Raw genomic sequence first — 21,306 nt, 5'->3', positions numbered from 1 at the left:
ATCACTGAAGAATTAAAGGCTGTCCACCTGTAAAGGTTAACCTATGGGAGAAACACCTCGGGCCAAAAGAAACGGAGGAGGCATGAAAGGGATTTCTAACTTTGTATTTCCTCCACTCTCACATTCATTCATTCACACAGCCGGCACAGAAAGAAAGACAGAGACAGGATGAATAGTAATGTATGCACCACTATGAGTGTTGTGCAGCGTGAGGACGCCACAGTCTCTGATCATGTCATCAGATCAGTGGCACCACTGCTCTCAGAGAACCTTGACAGAAACAGCAATCAGATGGAGAGCAGTGGTGCATAAATACAGCATGCCCGGCCATATGGAGGGGAGTCCAACATAGCTCACTAATTAGGGAGCATGTAGATTGACATGAGCACATGTATGAAGCTGTAAAGACCTTCAGTGGTTTAACTTAAAATAACATTGAGTACAAAAATCCACGTCACAACCCACAGTGTAAAAGCTCACCAGTTTTCAGAACCTGCTGGAGATAAGCAAGTTTGTGGCAAAGACAGAAATCATTAGTATATATAGTATATATGTGTGTATGTGTGTATGTATGTATGTATATATATGTATGTTAGAGCCATTTTAAGTTGACCAGGGTGGCGCTGTGTGGAATCATGGTAGACTACTTAAGTGTAGGACTAATTGTAACAGGTGAGGTGCACAGTGAGGGTCTATGGTTTTTGACCGTGAGACGGGGAAGTTGGTGTTTATTTTGAGATATGTCTTTTTTTTGGTATAATGTGAAATAAATGGATTGACATGTCCGACCATAGTTTTTTGTCAACTTGACCATCTTTTAATCACAGCAGCTGATACAAAGAGCAGGAAGCACGCCATCTACACCAGAGCCACACGTAGATTAGTTCACAACCCTACTTAAGACAGCCTTCCCCATTGTCTTGTAAACTGATGAAGGTCTAAGTACCTCAACATTGTTGTCATTAAACTTAATTGCAAGTGAAGTGGACAGTGTGTGGGAGTGTTTTTCCTGATTTTGTCGGCCTTTGGTCTTCTCCTATGCACCTGTCGATCTTTAAGGTGTGCATTAGCTGCACTCTGCCAAGCATGTTTTCTGAAATTATATTTGCAACATATTACATATGTGCAACTGAGACATCTAATTAAACATGCACTAATTATCCAACATTCTTATTTCATTTTGTTGATATATAAGAGCAAAAGGTTTTTACAAAGGCCATTTTTTGTCACTCCATAAATCAGAAAAGAAAACACTATCAACAGCCATAAAAAAATGTATCTTCTCAGTTATATAAATCAGGCTAAGAATGATATATGAACAAAACCCCTCTGTAAAAAACTTCAGAATATAGATCTGATAAAGGCTGGACTCTTTGGTGTGTATAAGTACTACTGAAGTGAAGAAAACTTATTGTATTGTAAAACTGCATATGTTTTTTGACAAAAAAAATAAGACACCTAAGGTGAATAGGAGGCATGTTATGGAAGCAAACTATCCCAAAATATCAATATTCACCTGTGTGCACATATTTAAATAAAAACACAGTATAGTATAGTATAGTATAGTATAGTATAGTATAGTATTTTTTATGATTATTATCAAATAATTAGATTTTTCATTTGGCTATGATTTTACCCTCTTTAACACATTGATACCAACCAGGAATTTCTTTATGCAGGTAATGCTGCAGATAAAATTACTTTGAATGAAAATCCTTCATAAAGCCACTTGGTAAACTTGGTGACACAATGTTATGTGTATTCATTATACATCATTTCTTCAACATACATGTGAACTTAACAGACAAGGACGAGTATTTTGGTAAGACCTCAACTCTCTTTCACATTCAAAGGCACATTTGTGAATTTCCTTCTGATCAATCATCCTGAGACTTTAGTTTTTATTAAGGCAGATGAGTCATTCGTCTTTAAAGAAGAGGGAGAAACTGATCATATCCCAACCTCCGCTAAGGATTTTTCATGATTATCATTATTGCAGTATTATAGAGCTGAAGTGAATCCAGCATGCTCTAAATACAACTGATTCTTGTCTTCAGTGTAACCAAACAAAAAGAGAAAATGAAGCTCAAAACAAGGAGTAATGATTGACCTAAGCTAAACTGATTTTCTTTCATAAGACAGAGCAGACCAATTAGCCACAAAGGTCAGTGGGAAGCAACGACAACTCCTGGTCAGCTCCAGCAGGAGGTGGGTTTCAAGACCTCATTTGACCAGGCTGCATGATAACAACAGCAGGCTGGTTTTTCTTGCGATATTTCAACTCCCGATGCATCTGACACCAGGAGCACCACTCACAGAAACAGGAAGTCGCAACATCGTTGCAGAGAGAACCCTGCGGAGGAAGAATAGTCCTGATTATGCTCATTTTATTGCTCCTCAGTTACTGATGTAACTGCTGGAAGCTTTCACAACATACAGTATGTTCGTCTACTACCAACATTTTTCATCTTTACTCTATTTCTATTCTTTCACTAGGCTTTTTAAAACAAATTGTTTAACTTTCTGTAAATGTACAAGAGGCTTTCATCGAAAAGAATAATTGAAACATGATAAAAGTATTTTACCTTGATACCATAAGTGTGTCGAATGCCAACCCTTATAGAGAGAACGGCAGGAGGCACACACAGAGGAAGTCCACAGGCTGCTGTGATGGCAGGGCTGAGTATGTCACATAATGGGAGACAGCGGTTCTCTCCAAACTTTCCTGCAACTGTGCAGGCGAGGCAGGGGCAGCACCAGAAACCATAACAGCCTGAAAAACACAAAATTTCATGTTGAAATAGAGTTGTAATGACAGTGGCTTCATATGAGTCAATAAGGACATGTATTATTTAGAAATGTATGATATAACGTGAAAGTTGTGGGGTTGATTCTTACAAGAACTCATGTCATCACAACAGTCAAAGAGACCGGTGCTCCACGGTGTCATTGCCATTGTCTCTTGAACTTGTTCAGATTAACCTGTTAACTGAAAATGAAAAGCAGAAAAAGTCAAATTATGTTGTGTTGTACTTCATAGAAATGAGATTTTTACAACACATATTCATCCTAGAGAGTCGGTGATCTGGTTAGATTTTGGACCATCTTGTGACATTAGTTTGAATATTATTGAGAACATTGTTTGAATTCACACATTCTTGATTTCATCTATTAGTCATATCTGTAAAGACAATTATTTTGAAATACACATATCTTTCTAATGAACGCCCATTTTTCGGTCTGTGTATCAAATATATTGACATTATGAGATTCAAGTCCATTGGCTTCTAGTTTGACGGTGGTAAACCAACAAGTGCCACTCTGACTCAGTACCTATGAATGTGGTATGAACGAGGTATTAGTCGGATGTAGGCTCTGTAGCAAGAATAACAGGAATAGCAATGAGCAGCAGTGAGTGCTTAAAGGTCCCATTATGTAGAAAGTGAGATTTCCCTGTGGTTTTGATTAGTAAGCAGGTTTTGGTGTTATATAAATACTGTGACAGTATCAGCATTGTAAAAAGTAGCCAAAAGTCATACTTGAGTAAAAGTAAAACTATCCAGTTAAAATATTACTTTGGTAAAAGTTAAAGTTGCCCATACGAATAGTACTTGAGTAAAAGTCTTAAAGTATTTGATATCAAATGTAGTTTTATTGTCAATAAATGTAATTAAGTATCAAAAGAAGTAAAAGTACACCGGCTTCAGCATTTTTCTGATAATTGGAATTAATGGTTTGGGGTTTTTTTTGTTTTTTTTGATCGTCAATGAAATAAAAATTCTCTACTTTGGCTCTGATGAAAATGGAAATACTCAAGTAAAGTCAAAGTACTTCAAAGTTGCTCTTAAGTACAGTACTTGAGTAGATGTACTAAGTTACATTACATCACTGTAGAAGTACCAAAATGCTAAATCCACAGAGAAATGTTGACAGACTGTATACAGAAATGATGAAGTTATGATGTCACAACTATACAGTCACTGCACTCAGCCACACCCCCAGCACAGCCATGGTTGCCAAAACACCCGCAGAGCTGATGTGGAAGATAAGACTGGGCTTTTTGGGAGGGGGGCGTTAAAGAGACAGGAGCTGAAACTGAGTGTTCAGACAGAGGGTGAATAGAAGTGCTGCAGCACAATATCATACTGATGTATGATCACGTGTTTTTTAAAATACTAAACCATGTAAACATTTTCTAGACACCTAAAATAAAGACATGAACCATAAAATGAGCATAAATGACTTTTAAAGGACTTTTTGTGCGCTCAGTTTTGAAACATCTTAGTAGACTAACTGCTATTCATCTGTAAGACATCTGCAGAAATATTATCACAGCAACTCTGGCAACAATGTCTCTGGCCTTATTATAATATTACATACAGTATGGTAAACACTATAGTATTTTGCATAGCTCTAATGTGTGATACCACGTATTGGTTTATGATATCCAGCGGATGCATTGTGACAAGAATTGCAATCTTTCACAGTCACTGAAAGTAAATAATTATCGTCCATCAATCGTTGTGAAATGTAGACATTGGCAACAGAGAAAGAAGCTGCAGTGACGAAGAAAACTCTTCACTTAATTGCTTCAGCTAATCTAGTGTTGACAGGACTCCTCAGGGTGTGTGTCTGTGTCTCAAAGGCCTGTGCTGCACTGTGGCCAGATTGTGACAATTTTTACAACCATAAACACAGCTGAAGCTGCCTTGAAAACACAGATTTCTTTGTAAAATTCGAGCAATATAATGCAAATAGTCTATGATTTCATACATCACCATTTATACATCTCTTCATTACCAGTAAATAGATGTGAAGCAAAATAACAGAGATGTTTTCATGACAAGGTTAATACAACTAGTGCATGATGCTGTGTAACAAAAACAACACATTTCACATTCAAAATAGACATTTACAATTTCTCAGTAGCAAATCTCAAACTCTTACCTGATGAAGCTTAAAGTCTTGTTACCACCTCTGAACGCTGTGACAGAATATGCCTGGACTGAGGAGTGGCATCTCCTGGCATGTCACACAGGAGCCCGAACAATGCTGCAGAACCGGAACCTGTGCACAAAAACAGCCAGAAACAATAGTCAAGAACAGTTTCTCAATTGATTAAACTAACAGAGGTGTGGTGAACCAGTCAGACACTAAGTTGTCAAAACATTTTTGCAACGCCTTTAAAAGCCACAGACACACACACACAAACACACACACACACACGCACGCACACGCACACGCACACACACACACACACACACACACTGACTTGTATATAACATACAGACTTGTATGTGACTTGTATTTAACATACAGCTGATCAGTGTCTCTACAGAGAAATCTCAACCAGTGGACAATACAGTTTCAAAAACTGTCTTTTGGCTGATCCAAATGATAAAATTAATTATTTTGGTTATTCATACTTAGGTGTTGATGTGTACCTGCAAATCGTGTGGAAAATGAATAAAAAATTGGTCACAAAAAAAAAATGTATGCATTTTGGACTTGTTATAAAATATTAAGTTTGATTTCTTCTTTGTTCTTTTTAAAGCTTCCATTTAACTGCTCCACCCAGTGTTTGGCGTGCCAATCAGCTGACCTTATCATGAGTCATGACCCTTTTCAGTTTACAAACTGCGTTGTCTAAATTTAAGCTTATGATTGCCTTATTGTTGTTTCACTGGTCTAATTATTTTAATGTTCTTTATGTAATTATCAATTTACATTTAATTGACCTGCAACCTACATTCATTTTACCTCATGTCCATCACCCTCGACTATATTATTTGATGTTCTGAGTTCTCATGTTATACTGTAGTAATGACTACTGACATGCATTTGATCGCATCTCAAAATCTCTTTAGTTTTTAGTTTTATTATCTGCAATCAAGCCGGCATTCAGCATCACAGTGTCTTTCCTGATACCGTCAAAGGGGGAGCCCAAATTCCATATTGTACTGATGATTGGTTTTAATAGAGGTTTAATATATATATATGTATATATGTATATATATATATATATGTATATATATATATATATATATATATATATATCTATATATATATATATATATATATATATATATATATATATATATATATATATATATATATATATATATATTAATATATATATATATATTCATTTAGCCTTTACTTAACCAGGGAATGTGTAAGTATGTGTAAGAAGTACAGTTAGTCTCTCATAACTCTGTTGCAGTCTAAAGTGAGGATATATCCTACAAGTCTCTCTACAAGTAACTGAAGGGATGAACACATTTCCTCTTTTAGTGTTTTGATTAAAGTAGTGAAGAGTTCTGTCACACACATTCTCGTGATCTGTTGGGTTTGTTATCAAACAATTCAGGGCCTCCTGGTACCCTGTATTCATTTAACCCAGGTTTTCTTTGAAGTTGTCGGCTATCTGTAGATCAAAATCATAGATTACATAATGAATGATTCAAAAGTCACTTTAAAGTGTTAAAAGGCTTGTGATTTAATCCTTTTTGCACCAAAAACAGGACCATTCATAAACAAGGTAACATCTTAATGGTGCATATCTCTACCTTAATATCTTCTATATTTTATCTTCCGTCTTTATTTATCAGCCATCCCACACTTTTTGCCTCTGTGTGTTTATATTGTATATATTATAGTCACTGTTTGTTTGTTTATTGTTTATTGTCTTCAATGCATGCACCTTATTCACCAAGAAAAATTCCTCGTCGATGTAAAATCCCTCTTGGCAATAAATCTGTTTCTGATTCTGTTGGTCCTCAGTGGTAGAGCATTAAAATATCCCACTCAAGGAGAGGTAGTCTGGCATGAAATATTACTAAGCAGAAATAAGACTTGTGTTAAGACATTTATATGGCCACTATGGAAGGACTAAACAGGACTGACTATATCCACTTTATTATGAATATACAATACAATATACAAGCACTCTCAAAAACTGGCCATCACCCAACTTGAGCTGTGTGGCCAGTAAGATTTTAACATACTAGAAGCTTTAAAGGACAATCTTTCTGAGCTGTAACACTGTAACTGTAGGTTCGTTTGTAGATCCAACCTTTCCAAAAGTTGCTCTTCCCAAATTCCCCAAAAAACAGGTAAATAATTGAAGAATCACAGCTTAAAAACAGTTACAGTAAAGACATCTCAGTTACAGTGCATCGCTGTTGTTCATTTTAATCTGTGAAATGCTGTCATGAAGTTCATTAATTACTGCATGTCTGGTCTGGTTTGCTCACGAGCCTGTAAAGTCACATATTGGCCTCATGCGTAGGAGAAAGATCTTGCCATTGGTCTCTTCTTGACCAGTTTTTTAGGCACCACCGTTTCCAGTAGCCTCCTCACTAGGTCCATTCTGCCTGTGCTGATCAGAGCCCTCGATAACTCTGTGACCTCTGCTGTGTGAGTCCTGTAAAGGCACTTCAGCTCTGCCTTCACAGCATCCCCAGGGTACCTCTCCTCTGCCTTTTGTACCCACAGCTCAAGCTGGGTGATGGCCAGGCTGGGATCAGAGCCTCCCTGCATGAAGAGAGTCAGGAGGGCCTGTAGGAGGCAGCGCAGGGCTGTGGTGTCGGTGCTCCCTGGTCTCTCCAGCTCCACAGCCTGTTTGAAGCAGTCTGCAGCGTTCTGCTCCTCACCCTTCAGCAGGAGGCAGCGTCCTCGCAGCACGTGGAGGTCCGGCAAGCTGTCACCCAGCTCAAACTTCAGGGCATGGGACAGACTGACCAGTGCACTGTTCACTGCCCCCTCATCCACCAAGAGACTCTCCTGGAGTGCATCTACACCCATGTAGTAGAACACCTAAAGGGAAAGACATTCATCTAAAAACATTGTTGCTGTAGAAAATCCTTCTCTGTTGATCATTAGTAATTTGTCTCTTTACCTGTGCCATCTCTAGGTGAGTCCGCAGACATGGACGTACAGTCAGGACCTTGTCCAAGTCTTTTCTGGCCTCAGTAAGCTTCTGCCGGTCTGGGATTCCACCTTGACCATGTTTTGCTATTTCCAGGTCCCTGACGTAGAGCATCATATTGATCTAAAAGGAAAAAGTTCATAAATATTAACATTATACAACTTTTTATGAACATCTTTATTTTATCATGTGTATGGAAATCACTTTATGCAAGTGATTTGAGTATAACATTACCACTTTTACCATAACAGCAGAAACATTTATAGTTCAAACAAGCTCAAACATTAGATCTACTTGAACCAGTATGTGAATTCTATGCATCTTTAAGCCAGTTTAAATTAATGCAAATTCTCCAACATACATACTAATTGACTGAGTTCTGCCAGCTTGGTTTTGCCATTGACTTGATGTGCTTCAGCTGCTGTACCTTTGCACGGGTGCAGTAGGCCTGCCAGTTGAGCTCCGGGTCGGGGAGCACGTTTAGGGCCATGTTACAAATCCCTGTGGCCATCTCATGTTTCCCCAACAGAAAGAAGATTTTTGCCAGAAGGTTCAGGGTGAATGCATCATCACTGGCCAAGTTAATAGCCTGAGGACACAGACAGTTAAACTGTATGTTATGGTCAAAATAAGACGGAGCCCAAATTCTCTTGTAAAGAGCAGGACTGAACTTGCAGTAAAACATCTAAGACATACAGTATATTACAGTCACTTATCATATTGATAATTTTTTTTATGTAGATCATAATAAATCATTAAGAAAAATACATCAACAGAGCTTGTAGAAAAGTATTTCTTTTCCTTAAAAACATTATTGTGATTTTAAAACTAGCTATTAAGAAGAAATTAAGAAATTAATCATTCTGAAAAGTACAAAATGGCTGCTTTGTTTATCTCTGTGTAAGAATTGACAGCTGGTTCCAGTTTCTAACGAGATTTGTCAGCCAATAGTATAACGCTGCCGGAACCACATGGTATCCATGTTTTGTCAGCGTTAAGAGTCTTGGTAGTTGCCAGTTTGTGGAAAAAAATGTAAAGATGTCTGAGTTCCACAGTATGCACCCAGCAACTATACTGCCTCACGTTAGCTTGCTAGCGTAAGTGACATTAATGTTGGCTAGCGTTAGCAACGTTGACATAAGCTAGCTAGCCATTGCCACGTTAGACACTGTAACAAACTGGCAACCACTTGAGGGGGCAGATGATTAGAACAACTGCAGTGTTTTGGCGGGAGTGCAATGGTAGGGGGAGCTGTAATGTCACATGTAGTGGCTGAATGTTATCAATAACGCCTTCAACAGTTAATGTGGTATTAGCAACACATTAGCCTCTGACAGCTTACAGCCAGTATCATACTTAATGTAGAAATAGCAATTTTAATATCTTCTATAGAGAGCTGAAGTCATGCCCCTTCCGGTGGACCCCATGGGACCTTATTTCGGAAAAAATATGTATAGTAGTGAATGGAAAGAGACACATTTTTTGATCCTGCTTGAATTGTGCCATGAACTACACATATGATGTTTGTCAATTTAAAAGAGGACTTTCCAAGTCAATAAAGTCACAGTTTGTAGTAAATAAAGTAAAATATCATCTGGTTTTGTGTTAAACCGCTCAGTGAACTACATCGGCTCGCTCAACACACGTCACCAACACCAACATGGCCGCCAACTCGGCACAGAAAAAGTACTAAAAAAGATGAAAATCACAATGAAACCGGTCATATTGACAACTGCAGTTATGTAAAAGGGTAGTTTGTCAGTATTGTGAGTAAGCTAATATACAGGAGCAACTCTACAATGTTTAAATTACGGGTTTTGGTGACCATTGTGTAGTCTTTATAATTACATATTTTCACAGTCTCATTCGTTTTATGACAAATTGAGACTTTCTCAAGTCAAATATGATGTTTTAAATTGACAAACACCACATGTGTAGCTCATCGCACAACTCTAGCTGGATCAGAAAATTATTTGTCTCTCTCCGTTCACAACCATGTACAGTTTTTCCGAAATAAGGTGCCATGGAGCAAACCAGAAGGGGCGTGACTTCTGTTCTCTATTACAAATAAGTGTCACAAAATAGGTATTAAATGGAGTACCTCCAGATAATCCTCCAAGGACATTTGAAAACTAGACAATTCCCCGTTGGGAAATCGCGAGAGTGGGCTGTGCTGCGCTGCATGTCTGTGTGTGTGTCTGTCTCTGTGTGTGTTTGTGTCGTCTGTCTGTCTGCCTGCCTGCCTGCCTGCCTGCCTGCCTGTCTGCGTGTGTGTGATTTACATTGAAGTGAATGGAGCAGTTGAGAGCTACTCTTGTCGGTTAGAGGCAGATGAATCAAAAACTGTAAATCCTACTAATAAAGTAGATACATTGGGAGAAAGAAGACAAGTGTGGCTACAACTCTGTGAAAAATCACTGTTCTACTGTGTAATTTGTGGCTGGGGTCGTCACAGAAAGAGAGAATTTCTGAGAGTTTTTTTGAGTCTCTCCCACTCTGTCATTTGGCTCCTGCAGCCTGCTGCATCAACATTCTGCCATACACAATCATTGAAAATCCTGAATTTTTCCAAAATCACTCACCATCATTAAAGGGTCAGGGTTCAAAAACAAAACATCGTAGGAAAAAAGTTCAAATACAACTTAAGTACACAAGACCCGTGCCTACATTTTAAAGTTTGAACGGTGTTTGTAGGTGAACATAGGCCAGAGCAGGAGATGTTTGAAAAAGTGGCAGATTTGCAAGTTTTTTGACCTCATCCCATTCATTGCTTATGGAAAAGTTTGTTTTTTAAAAAAAATTAATATTCTGGAGATAAAAATAATAGCACACCGAGTCCGATCGAGCCGCACGTGTTGATATATTTTTTGTTTGTGTGCGCTCAACGGTGCGGCACGAGTTAAGCGCCGAAAGTTAGACAGGGTGAATATGAATTGTGTGTCTCTGCTGGCCCAGTTGATCTCGGTTGCTACGGTGATGGTTGTCGGAACCCCCTAGCAACGGCCTGTGACCACAGCTGCTGTCTGTGACAGAGCTGATCTGAGAGTGACTTTTGGCTCAGAAGCAGGACTTCAAACTAGTGCTATATCTTCAAAACCAAACATGATATGGGCAAAATTTCTTCACCATCAAGCCAGAAAGGCCTTAAAGAACACAGCCATAATTTTTTGTGGTCCTAGCTTCTAAAATGTGGTAATAGGAGCGAGTTAAAAACAGGTGCAGTTTGGAAAATCCTGGAAAATCCTCCTCCCGATTAACATTGGAGTAAATGGAGCAGTTGAGAGCTACTCTTGTCGGTTAGGGGCAGATAAATCAAAAACCGTAAATCCTACTGATAAACTAGACACATTGGGAGAAAGAAGACAAGTGTGGCTACAACTCTATGAAAAAATCACATTTCTACTGTGTAATTTGTGGCTGGGGTCGTCAGAGAAAGAGAGAATTTCTGAGAGTTTTTTTTGAGTCTCTCCCACTCTGGCAGTTGGCTCTGCACGAACATTCCGCAATACACAATCATTGAAAAAACTAAAATTTTCAAAATTCTTCAAAATTCACTCACCATCTTTAAAGCGTCACTGTTCAAAAACGAAACATCGTAGGAAAAATGTTCAAATACGACTTAAATAGACAAGACCCGTGCCTACATTTTAAAGTTTGAATGGTGTTTCTAGGTGAACGTAGGCCAGAGCAGGAGATGTTTGAAAAACGTCGCAGATTTGCGATTTTTTTTACCTCGTCCCATTCATTCCTTATGGGAAATTTGTCGCAGTTTTTCGCGTCTTACGACGCGAAAAATTAATTTTTTGGAGATAAAAATAATAGCACCCCTCGCCCGATCGAGGCGCACGTTTTGATGTATTTTTTGTTTGTGTGCGCTCAACGGTGCGGGGCAAGTTACGCGCCAAAAACTGAGGAGGGGGAATAATAAAAAAGAGGCCCGGTGAAGAACAATAGTGGGCTGTGCTTCGCACAGCCCACTATGGACACCTATAGCTTTGCTATAGAGGTGTCCATAGTGGGCTTTGCGTAGCACAGCCCACTAATGAGATCAAACGTGCCTGTCAATAGGTTTGGTTGGAAATCTGACAAAATAGCAGATGTAGCCTAGGCTAACGCTAACAATGTAAGCTAAACTGATATAGAGCTGTGCTAGCAGTGGTCGCTAATAGCAACAGAATGTTCAACTGAAATTACTGACTGGTTACCGAACATTTAAATTAAAGTTACAGGAACAATTAAGTTACAGGCCGTGTACCAGATTAGTTTTTAGACAGGTCTTGGTAAGATAGTCTTTCTCCTAGCTTGTCTGGTATCTGTTCAGAGATCTACATGTTAAGGTTCACTTACAGTTCCATAACAGGACAGAGGATCAGAGGCTGAGTAGCCACAGTCATGTACAGACATGGGAACAGTGGTGAACTCTTCCTTTCTCTCCAACATGATGCCAACATAACACCAGGCAAGAGCTGAGGGGACAGACCAGAATCAGAGTTTTTACCACTTTACTTTAATCTAAAGATTGTTGCTAGTCTCCTTCAAGGTTGAACAAATTGTGGTAACTTCTATGTGTAACAACATCTTAAATCACCAAAAACAAAGCACAAACTCATGGAGGTGTTTACCTTTATATCTTGTTTTCTCAGATTCTAGTGTTTCTTTGAGAAGCTTCAGTCCCTTATTGTAGTGGGGGAGTCTGGAGTATTCAGAGTCGTCTCTGGTCTTTACGATGTCGTCCAGTCTGCAGCGAGAAAATGACTTAACCAAAGTAATATTTCCACATGAAGTGAAGAAGTGCTCATTGTTTGATGCCAGTGTTGTACCTTATGTAGATGGTTGCCATTTTAAAATACCAGCTTCGTTTTTCCTCTGTTGGTATCTGAAAAACAACAATATTCTTCACTAACAGTCTTTAGTTAGGAATACAAAAGACAGTTATTGTGCATAAATAAATATGTAAGTCTTGAGGTACATGCCCAGCAGGGTTTTTTAATTGCAATTCCACCCAAATGAACATACTTTTGCACTTGTCCTTAATAAAAATAGTATGCTAAGGGAAACTTTGTTGAAATATATATTAAACCCATGCTATTGTGAGCTAGGATTCATATTCTTAAAATTTCTGAGCATAATGCACACAAGTCAAATGACTCTGAGAATAAAAGATTCAAAAATATCTCATTTATAACACAGATGATATACTACCCAATAAAATGCTATTACTGTATTTGTTTGTTTCCATCTCACCAGCTGACCCCCATAGTCCAGGGCTCTGTTGTAAAGTCTCAGAGCTGCCATCAGCCTCTCTCTCAGGAGGTCCTCACTGTCCAGCTCCACATCATACGGATACACGTAGGCCTGCTCAGCCAGGCAGCGAGCCGCTAGGAGCCTGCTCTCGTCCTGAGAGGCCGCTCCAGCTTCTAAGCCCATAAAGTGGGACACTTTCTCGACACACTCCCCTGCATCCAGCTCCCTGCCCAGCTTGTCGTACACGTAGCCCAGGTTGGCCCAGGCATTGAGGTTACCAGGGTCTTCTTTACAAATGCTTCTGAAAGGCCAACATACACAGAGAGAGTGGGGTTAAAAAAAGGTCCCCAAAGGTCTGCAGTAACAGAAGTTATTCCATGACGTGTCAATCTTTTTTCCGCAAAAATACATGATAAAACATACAATTTAAGATTAGACGACTGTGAAATTTTGAAAACACTTCCATGGTCACCCCCTGATTTTTCCTCTGGTGTCACCATGGGTTTGACTTTTTTTAGCATTAGTGAAAAGTCTTGACACTGGCACAGATGGATGGACAAAATTATATATAGTTGTTTGGTGTAAGACTAAATACTTTTAGTACAAACTAGAACTGCCCTCAATAGAGCGCATACCTCCGCCAAAGCCCAACAGTCCCCTTTAATTCAGTCAGACCTTATCCAATATCAAATGAAACATACCTAAATCCACTAGATCTGGATTTTTTTTTTATCATAAATGGCGAAAAACGTCTTGCAATGTTAAAGAAGGTGAGAAAAGATTCCTGGATCTGTCCCTTTATGCAGGTTCACACCAACAATGAATGGGGTCTATTCCGGGTCGAGATCCATCCTCCCTCCAAGTTTTGTGGAAATCCTTTCTGTAGTTTTCCTGCAGTCTGGCTTACAAACCAACCGAACAACAAACAAACAAACAAATGCAAAAATATAACCTCCTTGGTGGAGGTACAACAGACCCATCAGCCCCGGCTGTACTTTATGTTTAGTGCTAATAAGAGAACATTATCATGCTAACATTCCCAACTAAGATGGTGAATACTCTAATCATTATACATGCTAAATCTTTAGCAGGTTAGCCTTGTTATTTGGGGCATATTAGCAAGCTAACATTAGCAAATAACACAAAGCACTACTGTACCTAAGTACAGCCGCACAAAGCTTGAAAGAGATAATAAAATAAGACAGTGTATTGGTTAAACAGGGCATAATTACATTGCAATACAAAATTGTGCTTCACAGTGGGTGTAATTAAGTTAAGTCTTATATCTAGAGAGCAGAGTTAGCAATATGAAAAAGATTAATATTTGCATATTACAGGAGCAACTCATATTTTTGTTATTCGTGCTCAGCGATCTTATCTGTCCAAGTCAGACGAGCCATCTTTGTGGTGTCGTGCTAATAGTATGTTTGTTATGTGCAGGAGGCTGCATTTAAGATGGCTGTGAATTTATGACAGGGTGGGTCTTGATTTTGGTTGATGTTTTAAGGTAGTCGGTAAAGGTTGGGTTGGGCGTCTGTGCTGCCTCTGCTCATGCTGTAGGCATTTAGTGTGGTCGGTTATCTCACAGCAATTATGTAGCATATGTGGCAAGACACATTTCAACATGTGGTGTTTCTATTGTAAAACACATTACAAGTCAAGATCTCTTGTGAAATTATGCATCATCAGTGTTTCAAAATGAGGCCTCTTGCTTAATCAGAATACTCTGATGAAAAAAGACGACAGTGTATTATCACCTGAATATTTCCTCAGCTGTGTCCAGCTGTTCGAGGTGAAAAGCCAGCAGACCCAGCAGATTTCGAACAGCGTACTGCAGATATCCAGATTCAGCCTCTAGCTCGCCTCGCAGGCTCTCCTGTTTCAGGTAAGTGTCCCTGAGTCTCAGCTTCACAGGCCCAACATGATCACAGTTGAGGTTGAGGTCCAGGTGGAAGTGGCCGGGGATGTAGTCCATGTCCTCCATGAGGGACTCGATGTCCTCTGTGTTGTCGGCCTCCATGGCCTCCTGCTCCTTCTGCTCCTCCTGTTACTTCAAGAAGACGAGAAACTGAGTTCAATCGACAGTTGCAGATTTCATCCACCCACTGTTGTCATCCCGGTGCAGACAGGTTGAACTGGTCCAGCCTGGGAGTGACGAGAGCGTGGAATAGAGTGTAAAAGGGAGATAGTGTAAGTATGGATGCTTATTTATCCCACACACTGTTTGTATCAAGTCCCCACTTTTATTCTCATCTATAAATAAAATCTTAGTCATCACTTCTAATTTTTTTTTTCCTTAAAAAGTAAATTACAACATTTCTGAGTTATTTTTTCTCATCTGGCAAGTGTCAACTGACATCCCTTAAAGTCTCTTCTGACAGGATGATAATTATGTCTCGAGTTGTGTAATAGGTGTTTTTGTTTTGAAGCCTTGTTTAGGGAAATCTTTATGTTACCCCCCCTCTGCTCCGGCCTGTGTCAGCTATAGCTAACAGAAGAATGTGACCCATCAGGATCAGTGTGACTGAAATGCTGAAGATAACTCACAGAAATGCTCTTCCTTTTCTGTGATACTACTCTAAATAACCTTTCATTTCAACAAACATTCTCATGTAGACATCACAGATTGGCCAAATAACCTCTCAGCTGTTTGATGCATTGTTGACAGAGCGTGTAAACACAGAGAGGAGATATTCAACAAAAGCAATAATTGACTGTGCATCTTCGCTGTCCTGTAAGTCACAACACTATCTTAGAAGATGATACACACGCGATAAGCACATTTTTGTTTCTGAACACTTTTGCATACTAATCCAAACTCTTCCACCAGAGGGTAAACTTGTATTATAATAAACCAGACTGACAGTAGACCCAAACAGAGCCGTGTTTAATGCCGTAACTCCACCATCACATGCAGTGTCTTGAGGAGATTTACAGATCAAAAGTGGTTCCCAAGCAAGTGCGAGCTCTAAAGCAAGAGTGGGGAAAACTCCAGAGAGCCTCAGCTCTGCACATGAAAGACCTTTGGAGAGATAATTCAAAGAGAGATCAGCTCCTCTCTAACAACAGGGGTGAAGTAATAGCTGTAGGAGGGAACAAAAGTGATTACAAAAAAGTCCAGAAGGATTATAGTAAGGGAAACGTAGATATAACAAGGCTAATAGAAGAAGAAGAAGTAAGTTTCAAGGAGTACTGTCAATATTCAAGGATTAAAGGAATCACCAATCACAATGTTTGTTTTTTTTCGCAATCTCTAACTTACTACCACCGTCTCTTGATCCATTGGTACAAGCTGCTGTTACTATCACTCAATAAATCAATCAATCTTTATTTGTATAGCGCCAAATCACAACAAAATCATCTCATGACACTTTCCAAATTGAGCAGGTCTAGACCATACTCCTCGATTAATTTATATAGAGACCCCACATTTCCCCCATGAGCAAGCAAGGATTAGTCACACTGCCTACTTGTTTAAGTTTACATCACATACCACCTCAATTGGGTGTAGCATAGGCAGCAAAGATGGTGACAGGTAAACCTTTAAGCCACATTTGTGCAGTTTGATTGACATAAAACAAAGTACCATGGATAAAACAGCAATTGGATAAAAGCCAGAACTTAGGACAGTGTGTTAAAAGTGTCTGTCCTGCGGTAATTTGACTTTTGAAAACTATAGCCAAACAAAATGTGGGACATCATCCCACACAAGGGATAACAAAATGCTGCGTAGTCCCACATGTAGTGGGAGTCCCACTGTGGGACACCTGGTCACCCTGTATGTATGACTGGGGCAAAGATTGGGGGGAACGACAGGGGCAGCATGATGTTAGATTACTCAGTAACTCAAAGACGGAGAAGGCGTGGGTTTTCTGAACATTTAAGTAGAAAACAGGAAGCAGGAAAGAAGAGTGAGTCCTATCTGAAATGGAATAGTTTACAGCTGTAAGCAGTGGACCATCAGATCACAGAGCGCGCAGGTCACTTTAAATACCAAACATGCATGTCTCAAATCACCTGGAGCAAACCCACACAAACATGATGGAGAACACACAATCCCACACACAGATGCTGGTGCTGATCCACCTGTGCTGCCCTTGAAACAGGGAGAGAGTCACTACCGGTGTTACATAATGTGTATTCAATACTGCAGATCTGCCTCCTCGTGGGCAGCCTTTTCCATTTGTACCATGTGGGTGTACAGAAGTCTGAAAATTTGCCTGTTGCCATGGTGGCCCTCGTGGATACCAGGCTGATTGCATGGTAACATAATGATTACACATTACATCTTGTTTGTGTGTGTGCACCCTCCAAGGCAAAAGGATTTTGCTCATAAAAACTCCAGTTTGGATGATAGGTTTTACATCCCAGCAGCATCGGGACAAAACAAAGGTATTATGGGGGAGATGTTGACCCTCAATAATCCCTGTCGCCATTGCAGTACTCCCCTTTAAAGCAGGATTAAGATATGTGTCCCACATGCTGATAAAGGTCCTTTTGCTTTCAGTCTAACCCCTTGTTAACCTACTTAATTGTTTTGATGTCTATCTTAATTTCTGGCACAAAGGACGGCGAATAACTGATGGAGAATAACATGCAGACAGTCATGGTTGAGAATAAGGTTTCCTGCTACACTGTGAACATGAACGAGAGCAAAGATGGCAGCAGTCAAGCATCAAAGTTCTCTGAAATGCTTCTCTGCAGAGATGTTACATTCACATCGACAGGAGCATAGATGGGAAATCGGGGGCCCCTCACAAGATGTGACACTGAACACAAAGGATCATGGGATCACAGGAAAGCCTTATTAATCCAGACTTTATACCTTTATATCCCCTCTCTCTAAAATGAGCTCTCCTCAGGTATCCATACCTTTTGTTGCACTTTCACTATCTTGTGTTCAAAGCTTTATTAATAATAGAGGGATTTAATAATTCACAATGTATTGTACTGTATGATCAGCATCTAACTGAAGAAAAGGAGGATCTAACAGCTCTTGTGCCATACCAGAAGGAGTGACACACCCTTAATCCACTTCACATCCTCAATCCTGCTTTTAACCTTTTGTGGTTTAATGCTGTCCATCCCAGATTTTAATGCAGGCTCCCCCTTTTATCCCTCCTTCCCCTGAGGCACACTTGTACATTTAATTAGTGCTTAAACTGTAGCTGAGAGTCGTCTGCCTTTTTAAGCCACTTCATCACTGTTTGACTACGATCTTAGTCAGCTTCTCTCTGGCACCCAGAGTGAGTGTTCACATGGAAAAAGCGACTCTCCAGCTCTCCAGAGGCCTTCTCTGACTGCAGATAACACCAGTGAGTGTCTCTAAAGACTGTCTAACACATATGGTAAGTATGCAGGAAATGTTAGCAGAGCAAATCTACCCAAAATAATGAGTAATGGTGTTCTCGCAGGATTTTCCTGATTTGTTTTTTACTTTTTCAAAAAATGTCATACATTAATGGGTGGCTGTGACACAGGAGGTAGAGCAGGTTGTCCACAAATAGAGAGGTCCATGTTTTGCTGCATGTCAAAGTGTCCATAGCCAAGATAGCAACCCCCTATTGGCTGTACCAAAGGTGTGTTAGTGGTTGAGTGTAGAAATATAGTGGGGCGCCTTGGTAATGAAGTGCAGTATCCATGGCAGCCGTCAGTGTGCAAACGGGTTAAAGGATAAATTCACCCAAAAATGAAAATCCAGTCATTATCTACTCACCCCCATGCTGATTTCTGGAGCTTCACAGCAAAACAGTGTTGCTGTATTCTCCTACACCACTGAGGTGGATGAGAACACAACTGAAAGAAAGTATAAAATGGCTGCATACAGATGGTCCGGCATAATCCAAGTGTCTGAAAGCTCAAAGATCCCAAATTGATTTGATAAGACAATATTTACACCCTCCTGCTCATGCAACTACTTCAGAGGGGGGTTCACTTTTAGCATAGCAGCTACAGAGAAGATTTCAGCCCTGAAAAGGTTGTGGATATTTACGATATTACGTATTTACAAATCAATTTGGGATCTCAGGGCTTCGGGAGACTTAGACTCCAAGCTGTATGGAGCCATTTTAAGTTTTTGTTTCTGTTGTTCACCATCCACTTCAGTTGTTTCAGAGAATGCTGCAACACTGTTTTGCTGTGAAGCTCCAGAAATGTTTTGTGGACTGCAAAACCTCATCGAGCTTTCCATCAGCATGAGGGTGAGTAGATGATGACTGAATTTTAATATTTGGGTGAACTTATCCTTTAATGTGGCAAGTGTTGTAAAGCACTCTGAGTGGTCCGACAGAGCAGAAATTCGCTTTGTAAACACAATTCTATTCACCATTTACCATTCAGTTTCATCATGGTTAAAACCTGGAAAGTTAGCCATGTGTCTATGTTAATCAGGACTTGTGGACGAGACAGTCCCCAGATATAGATGTGGAAGAAAATGTTAAAATGCTTTCCTTCTTAAGCTAAAAGGAAAATGTTAGGGGGAAACCTATGCTCACCCCAAACCTTATTGAATTTCTGAGACCATGTATATTTCCATTGACAGAAACATTTAATCTGACCCCAAACCACTACAATACGTCAGCCTGCCAGTTTCATAACCATGAGCTTTAACCTGATGTATCATGGCAGCCACAGCGCTCCTGGTTCCACATGAGGAGGTCCAGGCCTGGTGAGGAAAACTCTACTCACACTGAGTCTGAATAGGCTCAGAGAAGGTTGTCATGTAGAGCCACAGGGTGTGAGTGTGTGTGAGTGTATTGAGAGTAATGCGATATCTTAAGTAACCCAGACATCTGTCATACTTGATTACACTGATTAGAGTCTTCATCCATCTCACCCCACAGGGGCTCTGCCACATCTGAGCAGCTTCTCCATGAAATCAGCTGAACCGTATTGTAACCGTGATTTGAGCTACTAAGATTTATGCTTTGGGAAGAATTGGCAACAATTAAAAGTTCTATTTTAGAGTCAGCTGCATCAGATGAGTTTGAAATCTAAAACAGATGAACATATTTTTATTGCCTGTCTTGTTTTGCTTTTTTAAGTGCAGTATTGATCGAACCACAGTAGGTTTGTGCCAGAGGCTACAGAGTATACATGTTTTGGGTTTTTCATATTTAGTATCATATGTGCACGCACTTTTTATTTGATGGTCCAATCATAGGCCAGATTCTGCACAAGGGGGGTTCGGTATTTTTAAGATAAGAAAAACTTTATTGATCTATTTGCACCCCTAATTGTAATACACAAATGGTATGTAGTAATATAAAAAAGCATAAAAACATATAAATATAAATGTATAAATGAACTAGTTAAAACTAGCTCATCTTTTACCTGTACTACAATAACATGCTACTTATACATTTATGTATCAATATTAACAATATAATAAAGCATATTGTCTTTATTGATGTAAATGTTTATTATTCATTTTGCATATATATATATATATATATATATATATATATATATATATATATATATATATATATATATTCTTTTGATTATTTAGTGATGCAAGACACAACTAAGCATTGATGACAGAGAGGAGTGACATAAAAGATAAAATGAGATCATTACAATTAAAAAGCAGCACTGAGATGTTGGCATTATATTGTATGTTGTTGTTCATGACTTTAACTTGTAAAGGAGTGTTTTTATTTTGTTGTATCTGTGCTTTGACTGAAGTGCTCACTGCACAGCTCAAACAGGAGAGCTGTTTTATTTTGGTAGTTCACATTCCTCAAATGCTGCATGTTCCTGCGCGTGTTTTATTTTGAAAGTCGCACCGGAAGCGGAGTGATGTCACTGTTTGTGGCTGACGCTGTGGGGTCTCCTCTCACTCTGCGGCTGCTGGTCGCTGTCATCATGCAGGTGGAATCTGCGCAATGTAGCTCATTTTAAGGATCTCCAGGCGGACACACCAGCCTCCTCCAGCCTCCACCGGCCTGCAGCGATCACACACCGGACTGTGGAGGAACCGACAACACGCCACGGGGAATAAAAAGAGATGAAAAGAAGATTTTTCCTTTTTTAAAGCTTTGAGTTTGTTTAGAAACACGGGCTCAGTCGCTTTGCCAACAGATGATAAAACAGCTAAAAGACTGTTTCCTCTGAGCATCATGCTGCTGTGA

The 21,306-nt window shown here is 39.6% G+C and overlaps 1 protein-coding gene across 1 annotated transcript; it reads right to left on the bottom strand.

The window, feature by feature from the left end:
• Positions 1-7,281: 7,281 nt before the first annotated feature.
• Positions 7,282-15,194, bottom strand: ttc22 (tetratricopeptide repeat domain 22). Its single transcript, XM_073476473.1, has 8 exons — positions 14,932-15,194; positions 13,175-13,475; positions 12,751-12,806; positions 12,553-12,668; positions 12,278-12,396; positions 8,358-8,519; positions 7,901-8,053; positions 7,282-7,818 (listed from the first exon to the last, which is right to left on the bottom strand). Exons 1-8 carry the CDS (start codon positions 15,192-15,194, stop codon positions 7,282-7,284), a joined length of 1,707 nt encoding a protein of 568 aa, XP_073332574.1.
• Positions 15,195-21,306: the final 6,112 nt, after the last annotated feature.

This window comes from Pagrus major, chromosome 11 (assembly GCF_040436345.1).
Source record: "Pagrus major chromosome 11, Pma_NU_1.0".
NCBI lineage: Eukaryota > Metazoa > Chordata > Actinopteri > Spariformes > Sparidae > Pagrus > Pagrus major.
The sequence above is the reverse complement of the archived record's forward strand: the minus strand, read 5'-3'. Positions and strand labels throughout refer to the sequence as shown.

What these genes read in the sequence shown, in the direction of transcription:
- ttc22 (XM_073476473.1), bottom strand. Translation starts at nt 15,194, where the DNA reads ATGGAGGCCGACAACACAGAGGACATCGAGTCCCTCATGGAGGACATG. An exon ending in CCTACTGCACCCGTGCAAAG is followed by an intron (nt 8,054 to 8,357) that starts GTACAGCAGCTG and finishes TTTTCCTTTTAG; the next exon opens with ATCAATATGATGCTCTACGT. An exon ending in CTCACCTAGAGATGGCACAG is followed by an intron (nt 7,819 to 7,900) that starts GTAAAGAGACAA and finishes CTTTCCCTTTAG; the next exon opens with GTGTTCTACTACATGGGTGT.